Source organism: Mastigoproctus giganteus, chromosome 8, assembly GCF_048544385.1.
Source record: "Mastigoproctus giganteus isolate SK-2022 chromosome 8, ASM4854438v1, whole genome shotgun sequence".
Classification (NCBI taxonomy): domain Eukaryota; kingdom Metazoa; phylum Arthropoda; class Arachnida; order Uropygi; family Thelyphonidae; genus Mastigoproctus; species Mastigoproctus giganteus.
Window position 1 is genome coordinate 52,476,946 of NC_143582.1, and position 22,380 is coordinate 52,499,325.

A 22,380-nucleotide genomic window follows, 5' to 3' on the forward strand; every position below is an offset into this window, starting at 1 on the left:
AAAGTGGAGGAGAAATTGTTGAAGATAAACACAAGAAAGGCACCTGGGGTGGATGGGATCTATCCAGTTATATTAAAGGAGGCAGCAAAGGAAGTAAGCAAACCCTTAGCCATAATTATGAGAGCTTCCTTGGACTCAGGGGAGAGGTACCCATAGGCTGGAGATGTGCAAATGTGACCCCAATTCACAAAGGAGGATCAAAGGCTGACACTAGTAATTATAGACCTGTGAGTTTAACTTCTGTTCCAGGAAAATTAATGGAGGCTCTGGTTAAAGAAGCACTGCAGGCTCATTTAGATAAGACTTCAAATATAGCTGAAACACAGCATGGTTTTGTTAAGGGGAAGTCTTGCCTGACCAATTTGATTGGATACTATGATGCAGTCACAAAAGAACTGGATGTAGGGAATAACTTTGATATTATATACTTGGATCTTAGAAAGGCTTTTAATACTGTTGCACATGGAAGACTGCTGCACAAATTGGAGCAGTGTGGCATTGGAGGCAAATTGCTGCTATGGATAAAGAGGTGGTTGAGGGGGAGAAGACAGAGAGTGGTAATCAATGGACACTGCTCATCATGGACTAATGTTATTAGTGGAGTCCCTCAGGGTTCAGTGTTGGGTCCATTATTGTTTTCTGTATTTATAAATAATATTGATGATGGTATATCAAGCTTAATGTCCAAGTTTGCAGACGATACAAAGGTTAGTAGGGTTGTTAAGGACACCACTGACAGTATGCTGCTGCAACAGGATCTGGAAAAGTTGAGCAGATGGGCTGAGAGGTGGCAAATGAAGTTTAACATTGACAAATGTAAAGTACTACATATGGGAAACATCAACACCAGAGCAACGTATCAACTCTGCGGTACTACCCTGACAGTGGTAGAGAATGAAAAGGACCTGGGGATAATTGTTCAGGCAGATATGAAATTCTCTGAGCAGTGCCAACGGACTGCAAGAGTAGCTTGTGGTGTCTTGTGAATGATATACAGGAAGTTTTCTAGCAGGGATAAGGAGGTGATTATTCCCTTGTATAAGGCAATGGTCAGGCCACACCTTGAGTACTGTGTACAGGTATGGAGGCCTCATTTCAAGAAGGATGTAGAGATGCTGGAACGAGTACAGAGAAGGGCAACAAGATTAGTGAATGGAACAAAGGGTTGCGCTTACGAAGAAAGGCTTAAGTTTTGCAAATTACAGTGTCTGGAGACTAGGCACCGGCAAGGTGATCTGATAGAGGTGTATAAAGCCTTGAATGGTTTGAGCATGCTCAATTCTGATGGGATGAGATGCCTTTTTAAAACGAGAACACCTGGTGTCAGTGTTCTTTGATATGGAAAAAGCGTATGACACAACTTGGAGATTTGGAATTTTAAAAGACCTCTATAGCATCGGCCTTAGAGGTAATCTCCCCAATTTTATTAAGAACTTTTTATGTCACCGTTCTTTCCAAGTCCGTGTAGGATCTACTCTCTCTCGCTCTTTTAGCCAAGAGGAGGGAGTGCCTCAAGGATCCGTTTTAAGTGTTACGCTTTTTGCCATTAAAGTGAATTCTATCACAGAACATCTTCCTCCAACTGTAAACTGTGCCCTCTATGTTGACGATTTTAGCATATTTTGTCATTCCTGCAACATGAGGGTAATTGAGAGGCAACTGCAACGTGCTATTGACCATTTGAGCTCATGGGCAACGAATAACGGGTTCAGATTCTCTCCACAAAAGACAGTTTGCATGCATTTTTGCAGAAAACGCAATCTTCACCCTGAACCTGAACTAAGGCTTGGACAAACTGCCATCCCAGTAGTACCTGAGACTAGATTTTTGGGGCTTATCTTCGATAGAAAGCTGACCTTTCTAGAACACATCCGTCAGCTACGTGCGAAGTGCACGAGAGGTTTGAATATCCTGCGTGCAATCTCCTCACATTCTTGGGGCGCTGACCGATATACCCTCATGCGCCTCTATCGTGCACTCGTACGATCTAAGATAGATTACGGGTGCCAGGTATACGCATCCTCTAGACTCAGCGTACTCCGATGGCTGGATCCCATCCACCATCAGGCGATCCGTATTGCCACTGGAGCATTTCGTACTTCTCCTGTCCATAGCCTCTATGTCGAAGCGAATGAGCCCTCGTTATCGCTTCGCAGGAAACAGTTGTCTCTACAGTATGCTTTGAAACTGAAATCCCTGCCAGACCATCCAACGTGGACACCCGTTTTTGAGCCACATTGGGAAAATCTGTACAACATTCGCCAGACTGCCAATCAACCATTCGGTATTCGTATCCAAAGGCTACTCAATGATTTGAACATCACATTAGACAATGTTGCCCCATCACCAGGGCAACCTTTTCCACCCTGGCATGCTCGTGTCCCAAACTGCAACTTTTCCCTTAACAACTGGAGAAAGGGTAATACATCATCCAACATCTACCTGCAGCTCTTTTTAGCTGAGCGCTCGGAACATGCTGACTTCTTGCCCATCTACACAGATGGCTCCAGGTCAGATATGTCTGTCGGATCTGCAGCTGTTTTTCCAGACACCACGGTATCTGAGCAGATCTCCAACGAATGCAGTGTGTTCACTGCAGAGCTGCATGCGGTTGAGCTAGCCTTAGATCGTATACAAACCACCCACCACAAAAAATATATTATATATACCGATTCTCTGAGTTCATTGCAGGCTTTATCATCGATGAGGTTCAACCCTCATCCTGTCCTGACCCGGATACAGCAGAAGCTGCATTCCTTAGCAGAATTCAAATTTGATGTTCGTTTCTGCTGGATCCCAGGCCACATTGGGATCTCAGGAAATGATTTGGCAGACTCTGCAGCCAAATCAGCGAACCTATTTAACTCTTGCCTGTCAGTCCCCTATACAGACTACAGGCAAGTAATTCGAAAGAAACTGATATCCCAATGGCAACACTCTTGGCATGGACAGACTACAAACAAGTTATATGAGATTAAGCCTGTAATTGAACATTGGCAGTCTAGTCTACGCAGGAACCGAAAAGAGGAAGTTGTTCTATCTCGGCTCCGCATAGGACATTGTCACTTGACACATTGCTATCTGCTGAGGGCAGACAATCGTCCTATGTGTAGAAATTGTGACACCATTTTAACAGTCCGTCATATTTTAATTGAATGTCCGTCCTTTTATAATGACCGCCGTTTATGTTTTAGCCATCTGTCTGAACCTTATACACTCAGACAGGTTTTAAACGACAATGACAATATGTCAGCTATTTTTAAGTTTTTACAACTTATTAATCTAAATAATTCAATCTAAAATATTTTTATCGTTTTATACTGCATGAACGCTTTAATTTGTATATTCTTTTAAAATAATATACAAATAATTTAAATTTTATATTCTTCATCTTTTGACTTGGCGCATTATAGCCTTAGATGCTAATGCGCCATAAAACAAACAAACAAACAAATCTGATGGGATTCTTCCTTTTGCTCAGAATAATCACCTGAGAGGGCATAAATTCAAATTGAGGAAAGACAGATGTAGAATAGATGTGCGGAAATTTGCCTTTACCCAGCAGGTAGTTGGTTGGTGGTGGAACAGACTTCCATCCCTTGTTGTGGAGATTGATAGCCTAAATAAATTTAAGGCTCAGCTGGACAGGTATTTCGAATGAACGGAGGGGTGAAGTGAGTTTTTTTTTGGCTGATGCTGCATAAGCTTGCTTTCTTGCATCATATGCCCTCTGCTAATGCTACCAGGTATACACAAGACAAGATCATCGGCATATGCCACTTTGTACAAAACTCATGTTCTGATGATAACCATTGGTGCTGTACCAGGTTCCAGAACGCAGGGCCCAACACTGAACCCTATGGGCAGCCTCTGGACATTGCTTTCATAAACACCTTGTGCTGAGCCTTTAATAATATCTGTCTCCCATTTAAATAATTAAACATTGTACAATATAATAATCTAGACAATTTATTAATCTAAGTGAAAATAAAATACTTGGGAACCAGACACTATCAAAGGTTCCTTCAAAATCTATAAATATCGCCAATTCATACTTATAAGTAGAATTGTGTATATGAGAAGTCAGATCTCCAATGGCATCAACTGCAGAAAGTCTCTTTGTGAAACCATATTGGCTTACAAACCTGTTTAATTTACAAAAGTTTAATTCCGTAAACATGATTTAGTCTAGATAATATCAGCCTCTCATAAAGCTTTCCTAGATTTGCCAACAAAGAAATTGGCCAGTATCCCCGGGGATCACTCAATGTTTTACCAGGTTTCTTCAAAAATTTCAACAGGGCTAGCTTCCAGAAGCCAGGAAAAACTCCATCAATATAACATTTGTTGTACATATTTAACATCACAACTGGGAGCAGTTCTATCAGTTCAAAAGCCACACAATTTTCAACCATATCAGGTCCTGGGCACTTATTAATTGTTATTTGTGAAGCAGCCATCCTTAAATCATCTTTAGTAAATAAACAGTCATTGTCTGGCCTGCAATAAGTTATATTATCCTGTCTAATCTTAGTTTGTTCTGCAGTATCATTATGTATGTCGTCCTCAGGGAATAACTTGTTAGTTACAAGCTGAACAGCAGTATCCCAGTCCACTGTCTCAACATTATCAACTACTACAGTATTAAAAATATTATTAGAAGATATGTTATTCCTCAAAATCTTATAAACAAGACCCCACTGGTCTGCATTGCTTACAAGCAGAACTAAGTTCCTCCAGGCAGCTGTTTTAGATTCACAAATCTTTTTATGATATAACCTTTTTTTTAACTTTATATAATTGCTTAAAAGTATGCAGTTTCATAACTTCCCCCCAGCTTCTGTACCTCTGATAAGATTTCCTTACATTAAAAACTTCTTTCCTTGAGAATGACAATTCTTCTGACCACCAGTGTACTTTCTTATTAATCCTAATTCTCTTTCTAGTAGCATAACTTAATGCTCTAAAAAGAGTGCTCTGCATATACATGGAGTATTCTGAAATCATAAAGCTGTTGGTTCCAAATCTGGTGCCTCAAAAGGTTTTAGTGGATTTTGAGAAGGCTTGCATGAATGCAGTGAGGGTTGCCTTTCCACTTGCTGAGGTCAAAGGGTGCTATTTCCATCTGTGTCAGAGTGTCATAAGGAAATTCAGCAATGTTGGCTTGAAGACTGAATTTGAGACTGATATAAATATAAAACTCAAGCTGAAGTCTCTTGCTGCATTAACCTTTGTCCCAGTCCATGATGTGAGGAGTATCTTTAATGAGTTTCCTTCCACATTTCCAGATGAAGATAGCGATAATGAGGTGCTCAGGTACTTCTTTTACACGTATTTTGAGGGTGCAGCAGGTAGAGATCCTCAGTTTCCAATAAGAATATGGAGTCATCATGATGCAGTTCTTGAATGGTCACCAAAAACTACAAACTGCTGTGAGCGATTTCACAATGCACTTAATTCCCTATTCCACTTCAGTCATCCCAGTGTATGATTTTTGTTTGAAAGACTGAAGAGGGATCTGGCTCGCCAAAGATTGACACTGGCTAATGCACAGGCAGGTTGTCTAGAGGTGAAAAAGAGAAGATATGATGCACTGCATGACTTGGTTGCCACTTTTGTGCAGGAATATGAGCAGGTAGAAGGCAAACTGAAATACTTGCAGAGATTGGCTAACTTACAGTAATGAAAATTCTGTTCAAATCCTTGACAAATAAATAAATCACTGAAATATGTCTGAATTAGATGTTTGCTAATAAAAAACCAAAGTGTTGACTGTTCACTTTGTAAGACAGAGAAAAAATAATTTATTTTTATAAATAAAATAAAAGGCTTTAGTTGCAATAAAATCAGAGCATTTTATTTCCTGTAATTTCCCTTACAAACATTTACATCCAAATATTCTACTTTATATTAAAATCAAAAGTTATATTAAAATACATCGTATAGAAGTAGAAATAAAGCATTTTGTTACGTTTTGAAATATGAGATAATTTGGTTTTTTTTTTTTAACTAAAAATACATGAGCATTTTTCCATATACGCTTTTATCTGTGTGAGCAATTTTCCATGTGGATATTTTTAACGTGAGCATTTATGACAGTGGGGGTTTTTTCTGTGCGGAATTTTCATGTGGACTTTTTTATGTGCGTATTCATCTGGTCACCATTTATTTCATACATGGGTTTATTGTTTCCAGTTGATAAATTTGACTTCATTGCATTGTTAATTAATCTCAAAGAAACACAGTTATTTCTGAATATTGAGATTGCATTAGAATATATTTATGTTTACCCATCTCCAATGTGGAAGAAGAAGAAAGATCATTTATTTTCAAAACTGAAATTAATAAAAAATTATTTAAGAACAACTGATCAAAAACAGACCCTCAAACCTTGCAATGCTTAGGTCAGGGCCAACATAGTTGAAGATTTAGATTAAATAATTGATCAGTTTACAGCAGCCACAATGTAAAGATGCATATCAAAATTTTAAATATTAGTTGGTTTATTAAAATGGTAATTTTATATACCAGAAAAAAAATAAACTTTTATAAACATTTCTACACAGTGCAACAGACAAAATTTCACGCATAAAGAATCTGAATTTATGTTTAAAAAAAAAATTGGTAATTATGTAGTCAAGATCATCAAAATTCGCAAAGACTTTCTTTCAGTGACAAGGTTTCAAATGGTGCATAAATTATTTTGATTTCATATTCTGTTCAAGAGTATTAATGTCTTTAAACCCAAAGATTCATGAGTAAATAAACAAGGATTTTTTTTTAATATATTTCTTTATGAGTTGTAATTTAGTGTTAAAAGTAAAATGGAATAATAAGTTAATATGTATTTCTTAACATTTCCTTTGATATTTATGATTTGGGTGATAGCCCCTAAAATGAGCTGTCATATGGCCCATGACTTCTAATCTGGTCATGCTTTAAGGTAATAAATATCTGTTTATAAAATTTAAATTTATCACATGAAGTTATTTTATGTTCACCTGGTGCTTGAAGACCTTTCTTTATAATTTGACTTTTGATAGAAATACAATAACTAAATTATTCAGATTTCTTCTGAAATAGTTGCAGTATTTCAATGAAGTCAGCAAAAATATTTTTCTCCTAAAGAATATAATACTTCAATCTATAATAGTATTAGCATTTCAAAATTAGCATTAGCAAAGAGACATGATGCAAGAAAGCAAGCTTATATAGCATCAGCCAAAAAAAAAAAAAAAAAAACCCTATTTCACCCATCCACTCACTCCAAATGTTTGTCAAGTTTTGCCTTGAATCTATTTAAACTATCAACTTCTACAATGACTTCTACAAAGATGGAAGTTTGTTCCACCAATCAACTACTCGCTGGCTAAAGGCAAACTTCCACACATCTATCCCTATCCTACAACTGTCTTTCCTCAATATGAATTTATGCCCTCTCAGGCGATTATTCTGAGCAAGAGGATGAATCCCATCCGCATTGAGCATGCTCAAACCATTCAAGGCTTTATATATCTCAATCAGATCACCTCGCAGGTGCCAAGTCTCCAGACACTGTAATTTGCAAAACTTAAGCCTTTCTTCATAAGAGTAACCCTTTGTTCCATTCACTAATCTTGTTGCCCTTCTCTGTACTCGTTCCAACAGCTCTACATCCTTCTTAAAATGAGGCCTCCAGACCTGTATACAGTACTCAAGGTGTGGCCTGACCATTGCCTTATACAAGGGGATAATCACCTCCTTATCCCTGCTAGAAAAATTCCTGTATATCATCGACAAGACACCATGAGCTACTCTTGCAGACCATCTGCACTGCTCAGAAAACTTAATATCTGCCTGCACAATTACTCCAGGTCCTTTTCATTCTCTACCACTGTCAGTGTAGTACCACAGAGTTGATATATTACTCTGGGATTACTGCTTCCCATATGTAGTACTTTACATTTGTCAATGTTAAACTTCATTTGCCACCTCTCAGCCCATCTGCTCAACTTTTCTAGATCCTGTTGCAGCAGTGTACTGTCATTAGTGTCATTAACAACCCTGCCAACCTTCGTATCATCTGCAAACTTGGACATTAAGCCTGATATGCCATCATCAGTATCATTTATAAATACAGAAAACAACAATGGACCCAACACTAAACCCTGAGGGACTCCACTAATAACATTAGTCCACGAAGAGTAGTGTCCATTTATTACCACTCTCTGTCTTCTCCCACTCAACCATATCCCTTTATCCATAGCAGCAATTTGCCTCCAATGTCACACTGCTCCAATTTGTGCAGCAGTCTTCCATGTGCAGCAGTATCAAAGGCTTTTCTAAGATCCAAATATATGATATCAAAGTTATTCTTTGCATTCAGTTCCTTTGTGACTACATCATAATATCCAATCAAATTATGTTATGTTATTTGGTTTTTAGGAGCATTAGCAACTAAGGCCATATTGCTCCGGGATATGCGGTGGTCATTCCCTGACCTTTCCGCATCCTCAGTATTTGGTGGTGACGGGCTCGAACCCCGGTCTAATCAAGAAGCGTGTGCTACACACTGCTGCTCCTTCCCACCTGGCTACGGAGGCGCCTCCAATCAAATTAGTCAGACAAGACTTCCTCTTAACAAAACCATGCTGTCTGAGCTATAACTGAAGTCTTGTCTAGATGATCCTGCAATGCTTCTTTAACCGGTGCCTTCATTAATTTTCCTGGAACAGAAGTTAAACTAACAGGTCTGTAATTACCTGTGTCTCCCTTTGATTCTCCTTTGTGGATGGGGGTCACATTTGCACATCTCCAGTCAATGGGTACCTCCCCTGAGTCCAGGAAAGCTCTAATAATTATGGCTAAGGGTTTTCTTACTTCCTTTTCCGCCTCCTTTTATATAACTGGATAGATTCCATCCACCCCAGGTGCCTTTCTTGTGTTTATCTTCAACAATTTCTCCTCCACTTTACTCTGTTATTACAAGATTATCTAGCTTACTACCAGAGTTGAATACACCGCTGGCATTCCCCTCCCTGAATAACTCCTCATGTGTGAATGTCGATGCAGAATATTCATTTAGTTTGTTAGCTACCTGAGCAGGATCATCAACAGTTGAACCATCAATATCCAGTGAACCAATCTGATTCATCCCTCTCCTTCTAGAGTTTACATAAGTAAAGAACTCTTTGCTGTTTTTCTTTGCATCCTTTGCCAAAGATTTCTCGTAATCTGCCTTCGCCTGCCTAACCTCCTTTGTAACTTGGTTAACTAGCTTATATCTATCATAGGCTTCTGTGTCACATGTTAATTTATATGTATCTATTATACAAAGGGTACTAGGAAAGTTTTGCAATACAGCTTTGTTTATTTAATTTTTTCAAAGTAATTTCCTCTACATTCAATACACCTCTCCATCCTCCGAAACCAATCTTTAAACCAGTTCTGCCAAGTTTCACTAGGGAGTAAAGCACACTCGTTGTCCCAAGCCCGTAGAAGGTCCTCATCACTGGAAAACCGCTTCCCTTTTAGCTTCATTTTCACATGCGGGAACAGTGCAAAGTCGCAGGGAGCAAGGTCTGGACTGTAGGGAGGGTGCTCCAGAAGTTTCAGTCCTGTCGTGGTCAAATATTCGGTGCAGGCTTTGGCGCGGTGAGCTGCAGCATTATCGTGATGGAGGTACCAGGTGTCCATTCTTGACTTTGGCCACAGGTTCTTCATAGATTCAATGACTTTAGGCAGGCATTGTTCAGTATACCACTTAGCTGTGACTGTCTTCTGCGTGTCCAAAACGACACGTTCCACAATTCCACTCGATTTGAAAAATACAGCTATCATTTTCTTCTTTACAGATCGGGATTTTCTGACAATTACGGGTGTGTCGTCATCATCAAAGACCCAAACTTTGTTTTGAGCCTTGGTCGGCAGATCGTAATAGTACAGCCAAGTCTCGTCACCTGTCACGATGTTGTTCACATCCCGAGATTGTCCCTTATCAAACTTTTTTAACATCTCCCGGCACCAAGTCATACGTCGTGTCATCTGCTCTTCAGTCAGTTGATGCGGCACCCAGAGAGAACAAAGTTTCTTCACGTGCAAATGATCTTGCAGAATCGAACGAATTGCTGGTGCATTTAGGCCCAAAGTATCCTCTATCTGTTGGTAGGTCACTCGCGTGTTTTCGTCAAGCATTTTCCTCACAGCAGTAACGTTTTCCTCCGTAACTGACATTCGTGGCCTTCCCGGCCTCTCAGAATCCTCCAGAGTGAAATTTCCCCTTTGGAATTCTCTATACCACCTGAATATCGTTGTACGATGTGGACAATCATCATCTAGTGCAAGAGTCATTTCTTCTAAGCATTGGTCTATGGTTAAACCACGCACGAAATTATACCGCAAAACTGTCCTTATCTCATTTCGTGACCACGATGCCACCGCAAGCACTTTACACTCTCGCTACTAATGAATAACTGAGCCCATCGACTTGGCGCGGCGGCTACTATGCACGCATGAACATGTCTCAACATGCAGCAACAAGCAGCTTCCTGTGATTCATTGTTGCGTCATATTGCAAAGCTTTCCTAGTACCCTTTGTAATATGTCCATAATATATATATCTATAATATAAAAAAAAAAGTAAAGTGCAGCCATTATCAACCCACTGCAGGATGAAAGCCCCCTCAACAATTCATGTTGTGGGTGGTTATAAAATAAGTTTCCCTATTCAGGAAACCCTAGTGTTAAAACGGTTAGAGATAGCGTTGTAAAAACCGGTGGGTATGTCATTTAAGGTAAGGGGGAAGTGATTTGTAGAAGAAAAGAAATTAGTTCAAATTTCCGCCACCAGGGGATATTTTAGCACTGTAAACATGAGATGGAATACTTAACTTAGCATTAGATTTTAATATCAGAACTTAAAAATCTACAGATATTGTTTTATGTGCTTTCCTTCACTTGAGATGACATTCTAAAAACGGGGGACTGCATGTGACAGTTTCACGTAGCATCTCATTGGGGATGTTGGCTACATGCTGTTTAATGCTGGCTTTCAAATCAACAAGCGTCTGTATGCTGCCATGTCTTTCAGGTAAACTCTGTCTTTCAGGTATCCCCATAGCCAGAAATCACAGGGATTGAGATCTGTGATCGGGCTGGCCAGAACTGCGGAAAGTCTCTAGAAATGATGCAATCATTTCCGAATGTTGAACAGAGCACTTCCTTCACTTGTTGACCAATGTGGGGAGGGGCACCATCTTGCATGAACACTACGGTCTTCAAGCATTGCCTTTCTTGCAGAGCTGGAATAATTTGATCTCTTAGAAGAGTGCAGTACTGTGCACTAGTTACCGTACACCTTACGGGCCCATGAGGTGTAGACTCTTCAAAGAAAAATGGTCCAACTATAAACCCTGCTGTGAATCCACACCATACTGTAACGTATGGACTTTGTAGTGGTCTTTCATGCACAACAGATGGACGAGAATTTCCCCATATTCAGCAGTTTTGTGCATTTACAGCCCCATGAAGAGTGAAATGTGCTTCATCAGACCTCAAGGTCATTCGAGCCCATGTATCATCAAGTTCCATATGAGCCAGAACTTGTAGAGCAAAGTCTATTCGTTGTTGCTGATCAAGACTTTAGTTCTTGCTACGTGAATCTTGTACGGGAACTAGCATAAAATTATTCGAAGCACTTTACGTTCAGTAGACCATGGAAAATTCAAGTCTCTTGACACACACCTCTGGCAGGCACTACTGACTGGTAGCGTTTCGCATTCTGACCATTGCAACCGCTACTTCATTCACTACCTCCATTCCAATACATGGTTATCCCCTGCTTGGAATTACACCTAACTCCCCGATCAGTCACTTCAAATTTCTTTATTAGTTTTCGAAGCCCCACTGACGTCAAAGGTCCTTTACGCAAACCTTTATAAGTTTCCATGACGGTGTAAGACGGTGATAAGATAGTGGCATTGGCTTTTCTGCCTTTATCTAACAGGTTGTCATTTGTGTAAGCAGCGTGTCTTGAAGTAAATGACAACTTTTACATATGTGCAGTGCCATTTTCCCCTGGTGGTGGAAATTTGAACTAATTTTTTTTCCTTCTGCAAATCACTTCCCCATACCCTAAATGACATAACCACGATTTTCACAGCATTAGGATCTCCTGAATAGGGAAACTTATTTTATAACCACCCAGTATATCTATAATAGTTAAATCTTGATTAAGATTAGATTAAATTAAATGAATACCACTTAATATCACATTTTAAAAGCACCGATTGGTTATAGCACGTAACATTGAGAAATCCTACTATCAAAGCAATAAACTGGACTTTATTTATTTACAAAGGAATTATTTACATTTCTGAACTAGCTTTGGAAGTCTGTTTTCAATTTTTTTTTTAATTGATGACTTGATAACAGGATCCAAAAGCGGATTTAGAAATGTCTTCTGTAAATAAGTAATATTGAATGTTTTGGATATAATCATCATTATAGGATCAGTAAACTAATTTTTTCTTTCAAAATTAATTATTACTAATTTAATTTAATATTGTTAATAGTCACATTTTGCCTTTCACTCATCATATCAGAACCAGTAAGTTTAAATGATAATCACGTTGAAATTTTTAGATGTGAAAGATGAGTTAATTAATGATTCATTTAAAATGAAGTTAATAAACGTATTAACAGAGGAACAGATTTTTCTTCCAATTATAGCTCATTAAATTTATATCTTGTGATTTTTTATTAATTTTTAAAATAACTTTTTTTTTAGGCTCCCAGATTACTTTCTCTTAGTAAACGCTTCTGCCAGCAAAGTGGGTCAGGTCCTGTGCAAGGTACTTAAAATGCAAATACCCAATAATTCTAATTGATACTATTAGAAATATAATTCATTAAACAAAAATGTCTTTATTAAATTAATGAATACAGATATATAAACTAAATAATATTATGATACTTCAGCCAATAAGTTGTACAGAAACACTAAATAAAAATAAATACTGTACAAAATTGAACAGGCTGTTGTGCTACATCCTGAAATAGTTTGCAGTATGTCATATCAGACAACCCCCCTTACCTTTCACACCACATAGCTTGATCTGTGTAGTAGCTGGAGAGCTCCACTTATATAGCCATTTATCACTTTTAGTCACTTCTAGCAGTTTTCAGTAGGTTTTGTATTTGCTCCTGTTCAGGATTTACAAATTTAAAATGCTATTTATATACTCTTTGTCGGATTAATCAATCAATTTATCAATAAGCATACCATAATATTATATGCCTGGTGGACATAATTTTTATTTGATTTTTTTTTTATGTTGTAATAACCTTTCCAGTTGTCAGGTATGATGATTGAGTCCTCAGCAATATTATTAATTAATAGGTGACAAGGTACCGGTATCAAGGTGTTTCTCAAAAAATAACACCACTCTGCATGGGTTTTGATGTTTTAAACTAATAGCTGTTTTTAACTCAGTTTCTTATTCTGATTTCAGAAACATTACAGTCAGTCCTCGTATAACACATGTTTACACTACACAAATTCGATCATACACGATTTATAAATAGGGGAACGATATCGTATATAACATGAACCGAATTCGCTTATGCACGATTCGCCTTTGTGTTTACAAATGGCAGTCGAACATGGAATCACCCCCAACTGAACGCAACACAATAGGAATGAAGAGAAGATTCTGAAAATGTATTTGTTTTTTATATCAGTGAAGGAGAAACACATTTCACTATAATAATGTAAAAACACAATTCCATCTATCGGTATTATCGCAAATGTAATTAGATCGAGTTTACTACCTGTTTATAACAGATTCCACTAACAGAAATGCAATTGGAAATTGTTTTTGTGGTAGTGATCGCCAGAAATGTGCTTTAGTAAAATGTGAGCTAGTGAGGTGATAATGGTGTGTCTCTGCCTTTATGGTGTTGTTCATTCAGTTGCTACGTGCGCGCAGCTTTTTTTACGTGTATCAAGCGTGCCTCCTCATTTTGTAATTGTGCTTTATTCCCTAAAAATGAGTAAAATACTTAAAAGGTGTGAAAAGGAAGCATCCTGGTGAAGACACTACAGATTCAGAGAGAAAATAAAAAGAAAAAGAAAAGAAATATCGATAGACAGAGGCAGACTGGTCAAAAATTCTTACCCAGGAAAATTTGTAGCGGCCTCATACTAGCATTTATGGCCAAAATCACACCGGCCTCCAGCCCATCGGGGTTTCCCTGGTAAGGCTTATAGCCAGTCCACCTCTGCCGATAGATAAAAAAATATGAAATTGTGAAACACTTTGAGCGAAATGAAAGACCATGTGATATTGCATGTGCTACAGGCCTAAATGAGGCAATGCCAAGAATTAGAAAGAATGCAGATAAAATAAAAACAACTTTCATAGCAGGAACAACTCAAAGTGTAACAAAATCCATTAGATCAGGACACAGAATTGGAAGAGGTGAGACGGCTGTCATCTGTTTGGATAGAAGATCAAACAAAGAACAAGTTTGCTTATGATAGAAGCAAAGGCATTAGCAACATTTTATTACATAATAGTTGTAATAAAATACATAACTATTTTATTACGATTGTTTATTGTATTTGGTAATGTTTTGGTTAAAAATGTGTGTTCAATCTTGGGTGGTCAGCACCTAACCCTATTTTTCTCATAAGGTCTGTTATTTATATTGCATGATTTTGCATTGCACGAGGGTTTCTAGGAATACAACTATTGTGCTATATGAGAACTGACTGTATTTGTTTTTTTTTCTATCACATACCATTTTTCACAACTCACTTAAGTTGATGTCATGAGTTGTATTATTGAATGTATTAAGTTAGGAGTAAATGCTGGGAATTTGTAAACTAAATCTTTACATGTTGGCAACCCTGCCTTCAGTCACTTGTTTTTTGACCTTGAGAGCAGTGTTATCAGTGTGACTTCAGTTTATTTTTGCGGTTATTATGTCAAACTTGTGCTGAAAAGTGAGTAAAATGTATTCACACAAGTATTTGAACAATCCGAACTTATTTTGTTATATTTGTGAAAGTTATTTAGTCCTCAAGCAAAAACAAGATATTATAGAATTTATAAAAAAATGTGTATTGTGCTTATTTTGGAGTGAAACTTGGTAACCAAGATAAACAGTAGGCTATGCTTAAAGTTTGCCAAACCTGTGTTGAAGCATTGAGATTGTGGAAAAATTATTAAAAGAAGGCTATGCCATTTGCAATTCCCATGATTTGGCAGGAGCCTACAAATCACTATGATCACTGTTACTTTTTGCTTAGTTAATGTAGAGGGATATAATACAAAGAGTAAGAAGGGTGTTCTGTATCCTAATATTCCATCTGCCATTAGGCCAGTCCCACATGCAGCTAACCTGCTGATTTCGTGCCCTCCACTTATATTGGAGAATGTAGCAGCAGAGAGTGCTGAAAGTGAAGCTTTTGAAGATTCTACATGCCTGGAGATACTGAGTCCAGCCCTCAACTCTTTTCTCAGCATGAACTCAATGATCTTATAAGAAATTTAAATTTACCAAAGGATCTGCAGAACTCCTTGGTTCTAGACTTAAGTCAAAAAATTGAGCACATAGACATTTTTTCATGGTACTGGCAGAGAACAAGAACTAGTCCCCTAATTTTCTGAAGATGATTCTATGGTTTTTGCAGTAATACAATTACTTAATGAACTATTTAGGAATTAGTTACAATTCTATACAATGGAGACTTTTTGATTCATCAAAGAGGAGAATGTGTGAGAATGTGTGTTCTCAAAGGTGTGTTGCTCCACAATAAATATGAGTCAATTCCAGTAGCTCACTCTGTGAATTTTAAAGAAATGTATGAGATCTTGAAGTTATTGACAAATACTAAGTATGAAGAACATGGTCGGTTGCTCTGTGCTGACTTGTTATAGGCATGTTACTTGGACAGCAATCTAGCTACACAAAAATGCCTTGTTTTTTGTGTGAGTGGGCCAGTCAAGCAAGGAGTAAGCATGGAATGTCAAGGTCTGGTCAAAGAGGAGCAGTTTGTTGCCTGGACCAAAGACCATAGTTCATAAACAACTGGTAGACCCCAAAACTACCCTTCTTCTACCCTTGCACATCAAACTGGGTTTGATGAAACAGTTTGTGAGAGCTTTACCTCAGGAAGGTCCCGTCTTCAACTACCTTTATACTAAATTCCTATCGATCACCAAAGAGAAGCTAAAACACGGTATTTTTGTTGGACCTCAAATTCACAAACTGATGAGGGGCTGAGAATTTGAAATAACTATGAATAATAGAGAAAACAGGCATGGATTAGCTTCAAGTCTATTTTTTAGGGAACAACAAGGATCCAGACTACAAGAAAATATGTTGGCAAGCTTCAAGAAGCTCAGCTGCAACATGAGTATCGAGGTACATTTTTTTTATGCTCCCACATCAACTACTTCCCAAAAAATCTAGGAAGTGTTAGTGAAGAATGGGGTGAGAGGTTTCACCAGGACATTAAAGGCTTGGAGATGAGGCACCAGGGGAGGTCGGATGTCAATATGATGGCTGACTATTGCTGGATGCTGAAGAGGAATTGAAAGTAGAAGGATCTGCAAGAAAATCAAAAAAACAAAAATTTGACCCATCGTAGATTATTTTTAAAACGAGAGGCAAGCATTTAGTGAACTTTTTACCATATTTCCCTTTTTAATACTGTTAGTGTTTTCAACATGTTTTAAATATAAAAGCCTTGTAAAAGTAGCATTTTGTTATAATTTCAGTGCACAAATTCTGCCAAAATTAATAAAAATTTGTGAAAAATTAAATTTTCTTTCATGATTTTTGAAGAAACCTGACATGATGGAAATAAACGGAAGTCATTTTTTTAAATTGAAATTAGAAAATGTTTTGGCAGTACCCTTTTCTGAGAAAACATCAGTGATTTTTTTTTTTTTTTTTTTCAAAATGCAGAGTAGTGTAATATATCCCAGTTTCTACTGAATAGAAAGTGCACAGAAAACCCTGTATTTCAGTTCTGGTGATGCCAACGACTTTGCAGGTTTTTCTTTCTCTTCCTATTTTATCATATCTTATAATTTTCAAGAAGAAATATTAGATTTAGTGGTAATCAATATAAATGCATTAAACCTTCAATTTAATGGACTTTGGAAATAATGGATGGCATCCATACAGGACCCAATGACATAACTGCTTCAGTCTGATTTTATTTATCATCTTTTTTTGAATAACATTTATCATGGTTTTCAAAGAGTGAGAGCCAAAACCAACATATGGAGGTTTGTTTGTTTTTTTTGGTTTTAAATTATTTTTTGATAATGAGAGCAAAGTGGAAAAGAAATGGTTGAAACTAAAAGTAAATAAGGTATCCAGGGCTGATAGAATTATCTAATCATACTTAAAGAAGCAGCAAAAGAGGTAAGCAAACCTTTAGCCATAATTATGAGAAAATCTTTGGAATAAGGGGAGGGCTCAACAAATTGAAGATATGTAAATATCTCTCCTGCAAAGCTTGACTTTTGTTCCAGGGAAAATAATGGAGTCAATGGCTAAAGAAGTAATGCAGGATCATCTTGGCAAGAATGCAGTTATATGGCAATCACAGCACAGATTTTTTAAGGGGAGATCTTGTCTGACCAATCTGATCAGCTACTATGATTCAGTACCTTAGGAACTGGATGCAATAAATAATTTTAACATCATGTAATTAGATTTCAGTAAAGCTTTTGGTACTGTTTCACATAAGTCTGCTGTAGAAATTGGAGGAGTGTGGCATTAAGGGCAGCTTACTGCAGTTGACACACATGCACGCACGGACACACGCAGAGAGGGAGCGAGAGAGCGCTTTCTTTGTTTAAAAGTATTTACTATGGAAACTACAATAAAATCCAGTTACAGAAATAATGATTTAATAAAAATTTCACTGTAATGAAAATGTCACTTGTTACTAGTGATTTGTAACTCTTGTTTGAATGAAGTAGTTCTGATGAAAAATTCAGTAAGCAATTTATTTTCATTTTTCTGTGTATACATAAAATGTTATTGATTTAGAGAAAGAAACCTCTGTGAAAATTGATAACAGTTATTTCTAATGACTCATTATCAGGAACCATTTATCAAATGTATCCCACTCTTTAAATGTGGCTAGGGAAAGAAAAGTGAAAAACAAGCAGCTTTTGTTTAAAAATAGAAGCTTAGATATAGCAAAACAAACCAATATCACACCCTCTACAGTTTCCACTTGTTGAGGATCATAGTAGAGCAAGCTCAATACTGACAGGATTCTGCCTCTTGCTCAGACTAAGCATGTGAGGGGCACAAATTCAAATTGAGGAAGGACGGTTGCAGAAGAGATGGGTGGAAATTTGCCTTTAGCCAGCAAGTGGAAGTTGATAGCTTAAATAAATTCAAGGAAGAACTGGACAAGCTATTGGAGGGAATGGACAGGTGAAATGGGAAGTGTGTTTTTTTTTTTTTTTTTTTTTTTTTTTGATGCTGTATAAGTTTGCTTTCTTGCATCATATGCCACAACTAATGCTAGAGCATGGTGTCTCCCCCACGCTCTAGCATTAGCATTAAACAGTGGTATTGAATACAGCCACTTTTTTCTTTAAAATTAAAATATGATAGGTTATGATAATGCTCTCTGTGAGATGACGAATTTGTATACCAGAATTTCTTTTGTTATCACAGAGAAAAAAAATAAAAATGCTGCCTAAATCACAGGATATATAAAAGCAGATGTAGGACCATAATGGATGATTTAACGACCTTTGATCTAAAAACATTCCCATAAGCAGTCCATTTATTTAGTAAAAAAGGAAGCATTAGAATTAGTAATCTAAATCAACTTTAGCGCAATCTAAAATTCACATATGAAGAAATGTTTAGAGGTGGGGATACCAGAAGTATACCTAATTCTAACTGGGAGTTAAATGATTTTATGATAACTGAAAGAAAGCAGGAAGAGAAATATTTGAAGCTAAAAGTAAATATTAAAAAACCAGTTATATTAAAAGAAGCAGCAAAAGATCAAAGCAAACCTTTAGTCGTAATTATGAGAACATCCTTGAATGTGGAGGAAATATCCCTGCAGACTGGAGATATGTGAATGTCTTTCCTATCACCAGGGGGAGGGGGATAGTGAAGAGTGAAGTGAATAATTACAGATTTGGAAGCTTGACTTTTGTGCCAGATACAATAATGGAGTCAGTGGCAAAGGAAGTAATGCATGATCACGTTGACAGCAACTTAGTTGTTTGGCAATCAGAGCATGGATTTATTGAGGGGAGATCTTGCGTGGACAATTTTATTATCTACTATAATATGGTCACAAAGGAACTGAATGCAAAAAATAGTTTTGCCATCATCAAGATTTCAGTAAAGCAGTTGATATTGTTTCACATGAACAACTGCTGTATAAATTGGAGCTTTCTGGGCAAGTTACTGCTATGGATAAAGGGATGGGTAGATGCTACCAGGAAATGGTTATTAATGGCCAGTGCTCTAATGTAATTAGTTTGATCCCTTGGGGTTTTGCCTGTTACTGTTTTTAATATTTATTAATGATATCAACATAAGCATATCAAGTAAATTGGCTGATGATATAATTGTGGACATGGTAGTTAATGATAGTAATCAGGGTATGCTACTTCAAGACCTGAATAATTTAGGCAGATTGACTGGAAACTGGCAGTTGAGGTTTAACATTGATAAATGCTGTACCTTGTTTATATTATCATCAGCCACATTTATATCATCATCAGCCTATATAGACAGTACCAGATGCAAAGTAATTGATAATGGGAAAGACCAGTGGGTCTTGTTGTCTGACAAAGTTCTTTGAGCAGTGCAGATAAGCTGTTAGAGCAGTTTTTTTTTGGGGGGGGGGGGGTCTGTCAATGATATCTAAGAATTTTGCCAACAAGGACAAAGATATGATTATCCCATTGTATGCCGACCGGGCTAGCCGGGTGGGTTAAAGTGCCTGCCTGGCAACCCAAAGGTCGCGGGTTCGAATCCCGCCTCGGGCTTGGATCAAAGTACTGCAAAAACCTTGGGAGGTGCCAACAACTACCAAAAAAAAAAAAAAAAAAAATCCCATTGTATATCACATAGAATTTGGCAGTGGTTAGACCACATCTTCTATACTGCATACAGGTTTTGGCAGCCTTATTTTAGAAAAGATAATGATCTGTTGGAATGAGTACAGAGAAGGACAACAAGATTAATTTGGGGGTGGGGGTGGACAAAGGGGTATTCTTACCGATAAAGATGCGAAATATGCAGTATTGCAGTATCTGGAAGTTGGCACCTGTGTGGATACCTGAATGAAATGTTTTAAGGCTTTAAATGGGTGAACTTATTTAGTTCACCCATTTAAAGACCCTGATAGCATCTTTTCTTAGACAACACTTATGGGCCTATATGAGAGCTTGAAGGACAGGGTGGATGCCCTCGAAGGAACTAAATTGAGGGGCCCATCAAGCTCTCAGCTGCCCACATCAACGCCAGAGCTTGCACTTGTTCATCGCGCAACACAGCGGCAACCCCCAAGGCAGAATGCGCTGGTCTCAAAGGAACTAGTAATTGTTGGTGACTCTATTGTCAGGGAAACGGGGAACATGCTTTGTAAAAAGGATAGGTGGAACAAGACCAGGGTATGTCTGCCAGGGGCAAAGGTTGATGACGTTGTAGAGCAGATATCATCTTTTAAGGACACAAAAGGTGAATAGTTGTACACGTTGGCACTAATGATATCAAGAGTAGGAGACCGGCAGAATTGCTTAACAAGTACAGGTCACTGTTGAAAAAAAGCTGTAAAATAGGGTTGAATTTGAAAGTGTCTGCAATACTGCCCAGACACGATAGGAGGGAGTATATGATGAGAGCCTTGTCGATCAATTTGGCCCTGGAAAGATTGTGCAAGGCTCAAGGGGTAGAATTTTTTTCAGCCTGGACTGTACTTGTTAACAGAAGAGACTGCTTCTACAGGGATGGGATACACTTAAATAGAAAGGGTGCAAGAATATTTGCTGATGCTATCGAGGCAGTGTTGGGTGGGTCGGAAAACTGCTAGCTTGGGGGGGGGGGATACAAGGACTAATAGATTAAGAGTAGCCACTGGCAGAGGTGAAAGAGATTCTTGCACTGCTTCTATTGGAATGAGCAGAAGCCTGAAAAACAAGATGCAGGATATTTCAGAGACTGCTGGGAGTCATTGCGGTACAAGTAAACACATGGGTTGTGTTAGGGTAGCTAAGAATAGAAATAGGTGCATGTATAGTTGCGTGTACACCAATGCTAGGAGTTTAGTAAATAAATTTGATGAATTTGAGGTATTGCTCAAAACATCAAAGGCAGATATTGTTGGGATATCAGAGACGTGGTGTCACACAGATATAAGGAATGCAGAACTGGAATTTGGGGAGTACAACGTCTACAGAAAGGATAGACTGGATAGGAAGGGAGGAGGGGTTATGCTATTAGTTAAGAAATACATAAAATCCAAGGAAGTGAAGCCAGTGGACATCGCTGGACAGTGCAGTGTCGAGTCAGTTTGGTGTGACATAAGCATTGGGAGATCAAAATTGAGAGTAGGAGTGTGCTATAGGTCTAATGACTCTGATGAGTATAATAAGAAACTGTACAGGGAAATAGAGTGGGCCAGTAAATCAGAGAGTCTTATAATGGGAGATTTTAATTTCCCAGATATTAACTGGAATTTGGGGGCTGGTCACTCAAACACTAGCAAGGCTTTTGTGGATTTATTGGATGATTGTTTTCTACATCAGCATGTTCGGGAGGCAACTAGAGGGAGGAATACTCTTGATTTGATTATCAGCAGTGATTCTTCATGCATTAAGAATCTGCAAATAAATCAACCACTAGGTGGCAGTGATCACAGTGTGCTGAAGTGGGATTTACTCAAAGAGGTAACTACCATTAGGGGTAAAGGGAAGGGTTATTGCTTTTGTAAAGGCGACTAAGATGGACTGAGACAGTATTTAAATTCTATACAGTGGGACCAACTGATGATGTTACCAACAGCAAATGCAAAATGGGAAGGATTCAAAGAACTTATCTTGGAAGCTATAGGCTTTACATACCAACTAAGAAATATTGTTCAAGGTTTAGGCCTAAATGGATGTCAGATGAACTAATGAGGCAATAGGCCAGAGTCAAAACATGCATGGGATACATACAAATTAACACATGACACAGAAGCCTATAGATACAAGTTGATCTGTAACCAAGTTACAAAGATGGTTAGGCAGGCGAAGGCAGATTACGAGAAATCTTTGGCAAGAAATGCAAAGAAAAACAGCAAAGAGTTCTTTACTTATGTAAACTCTAGAAGGAAGGGGATGAATCAGA

At 37.9% G+C, this 22,380-nt stretch overlaps 1 protein-coding gene across 1 annotated transcript in view; it reads left to right on the forward strand.

The window, feature by feature from the left end:
• NdufV3 (NADH:ubiquinone oxidoreductase subunit V3) overlaps positions 1 to 22,380 on the forward strand; it is a 62,417-nt gene that overhangs the window by 23,492 nt on the left and 16,545 nt on the right. The window contains exon 2 of the mRNA XM_090379447.1: positions 12,767 to 12,830. Within this exon, the coding sequence (XP_090235573.1) occupies positions 12,767 to 12,830 (64 nt within the window). The remainder of the gene's footprint in view (positions 1 to 12,766; positions 12,831 to 22,380) is intronic.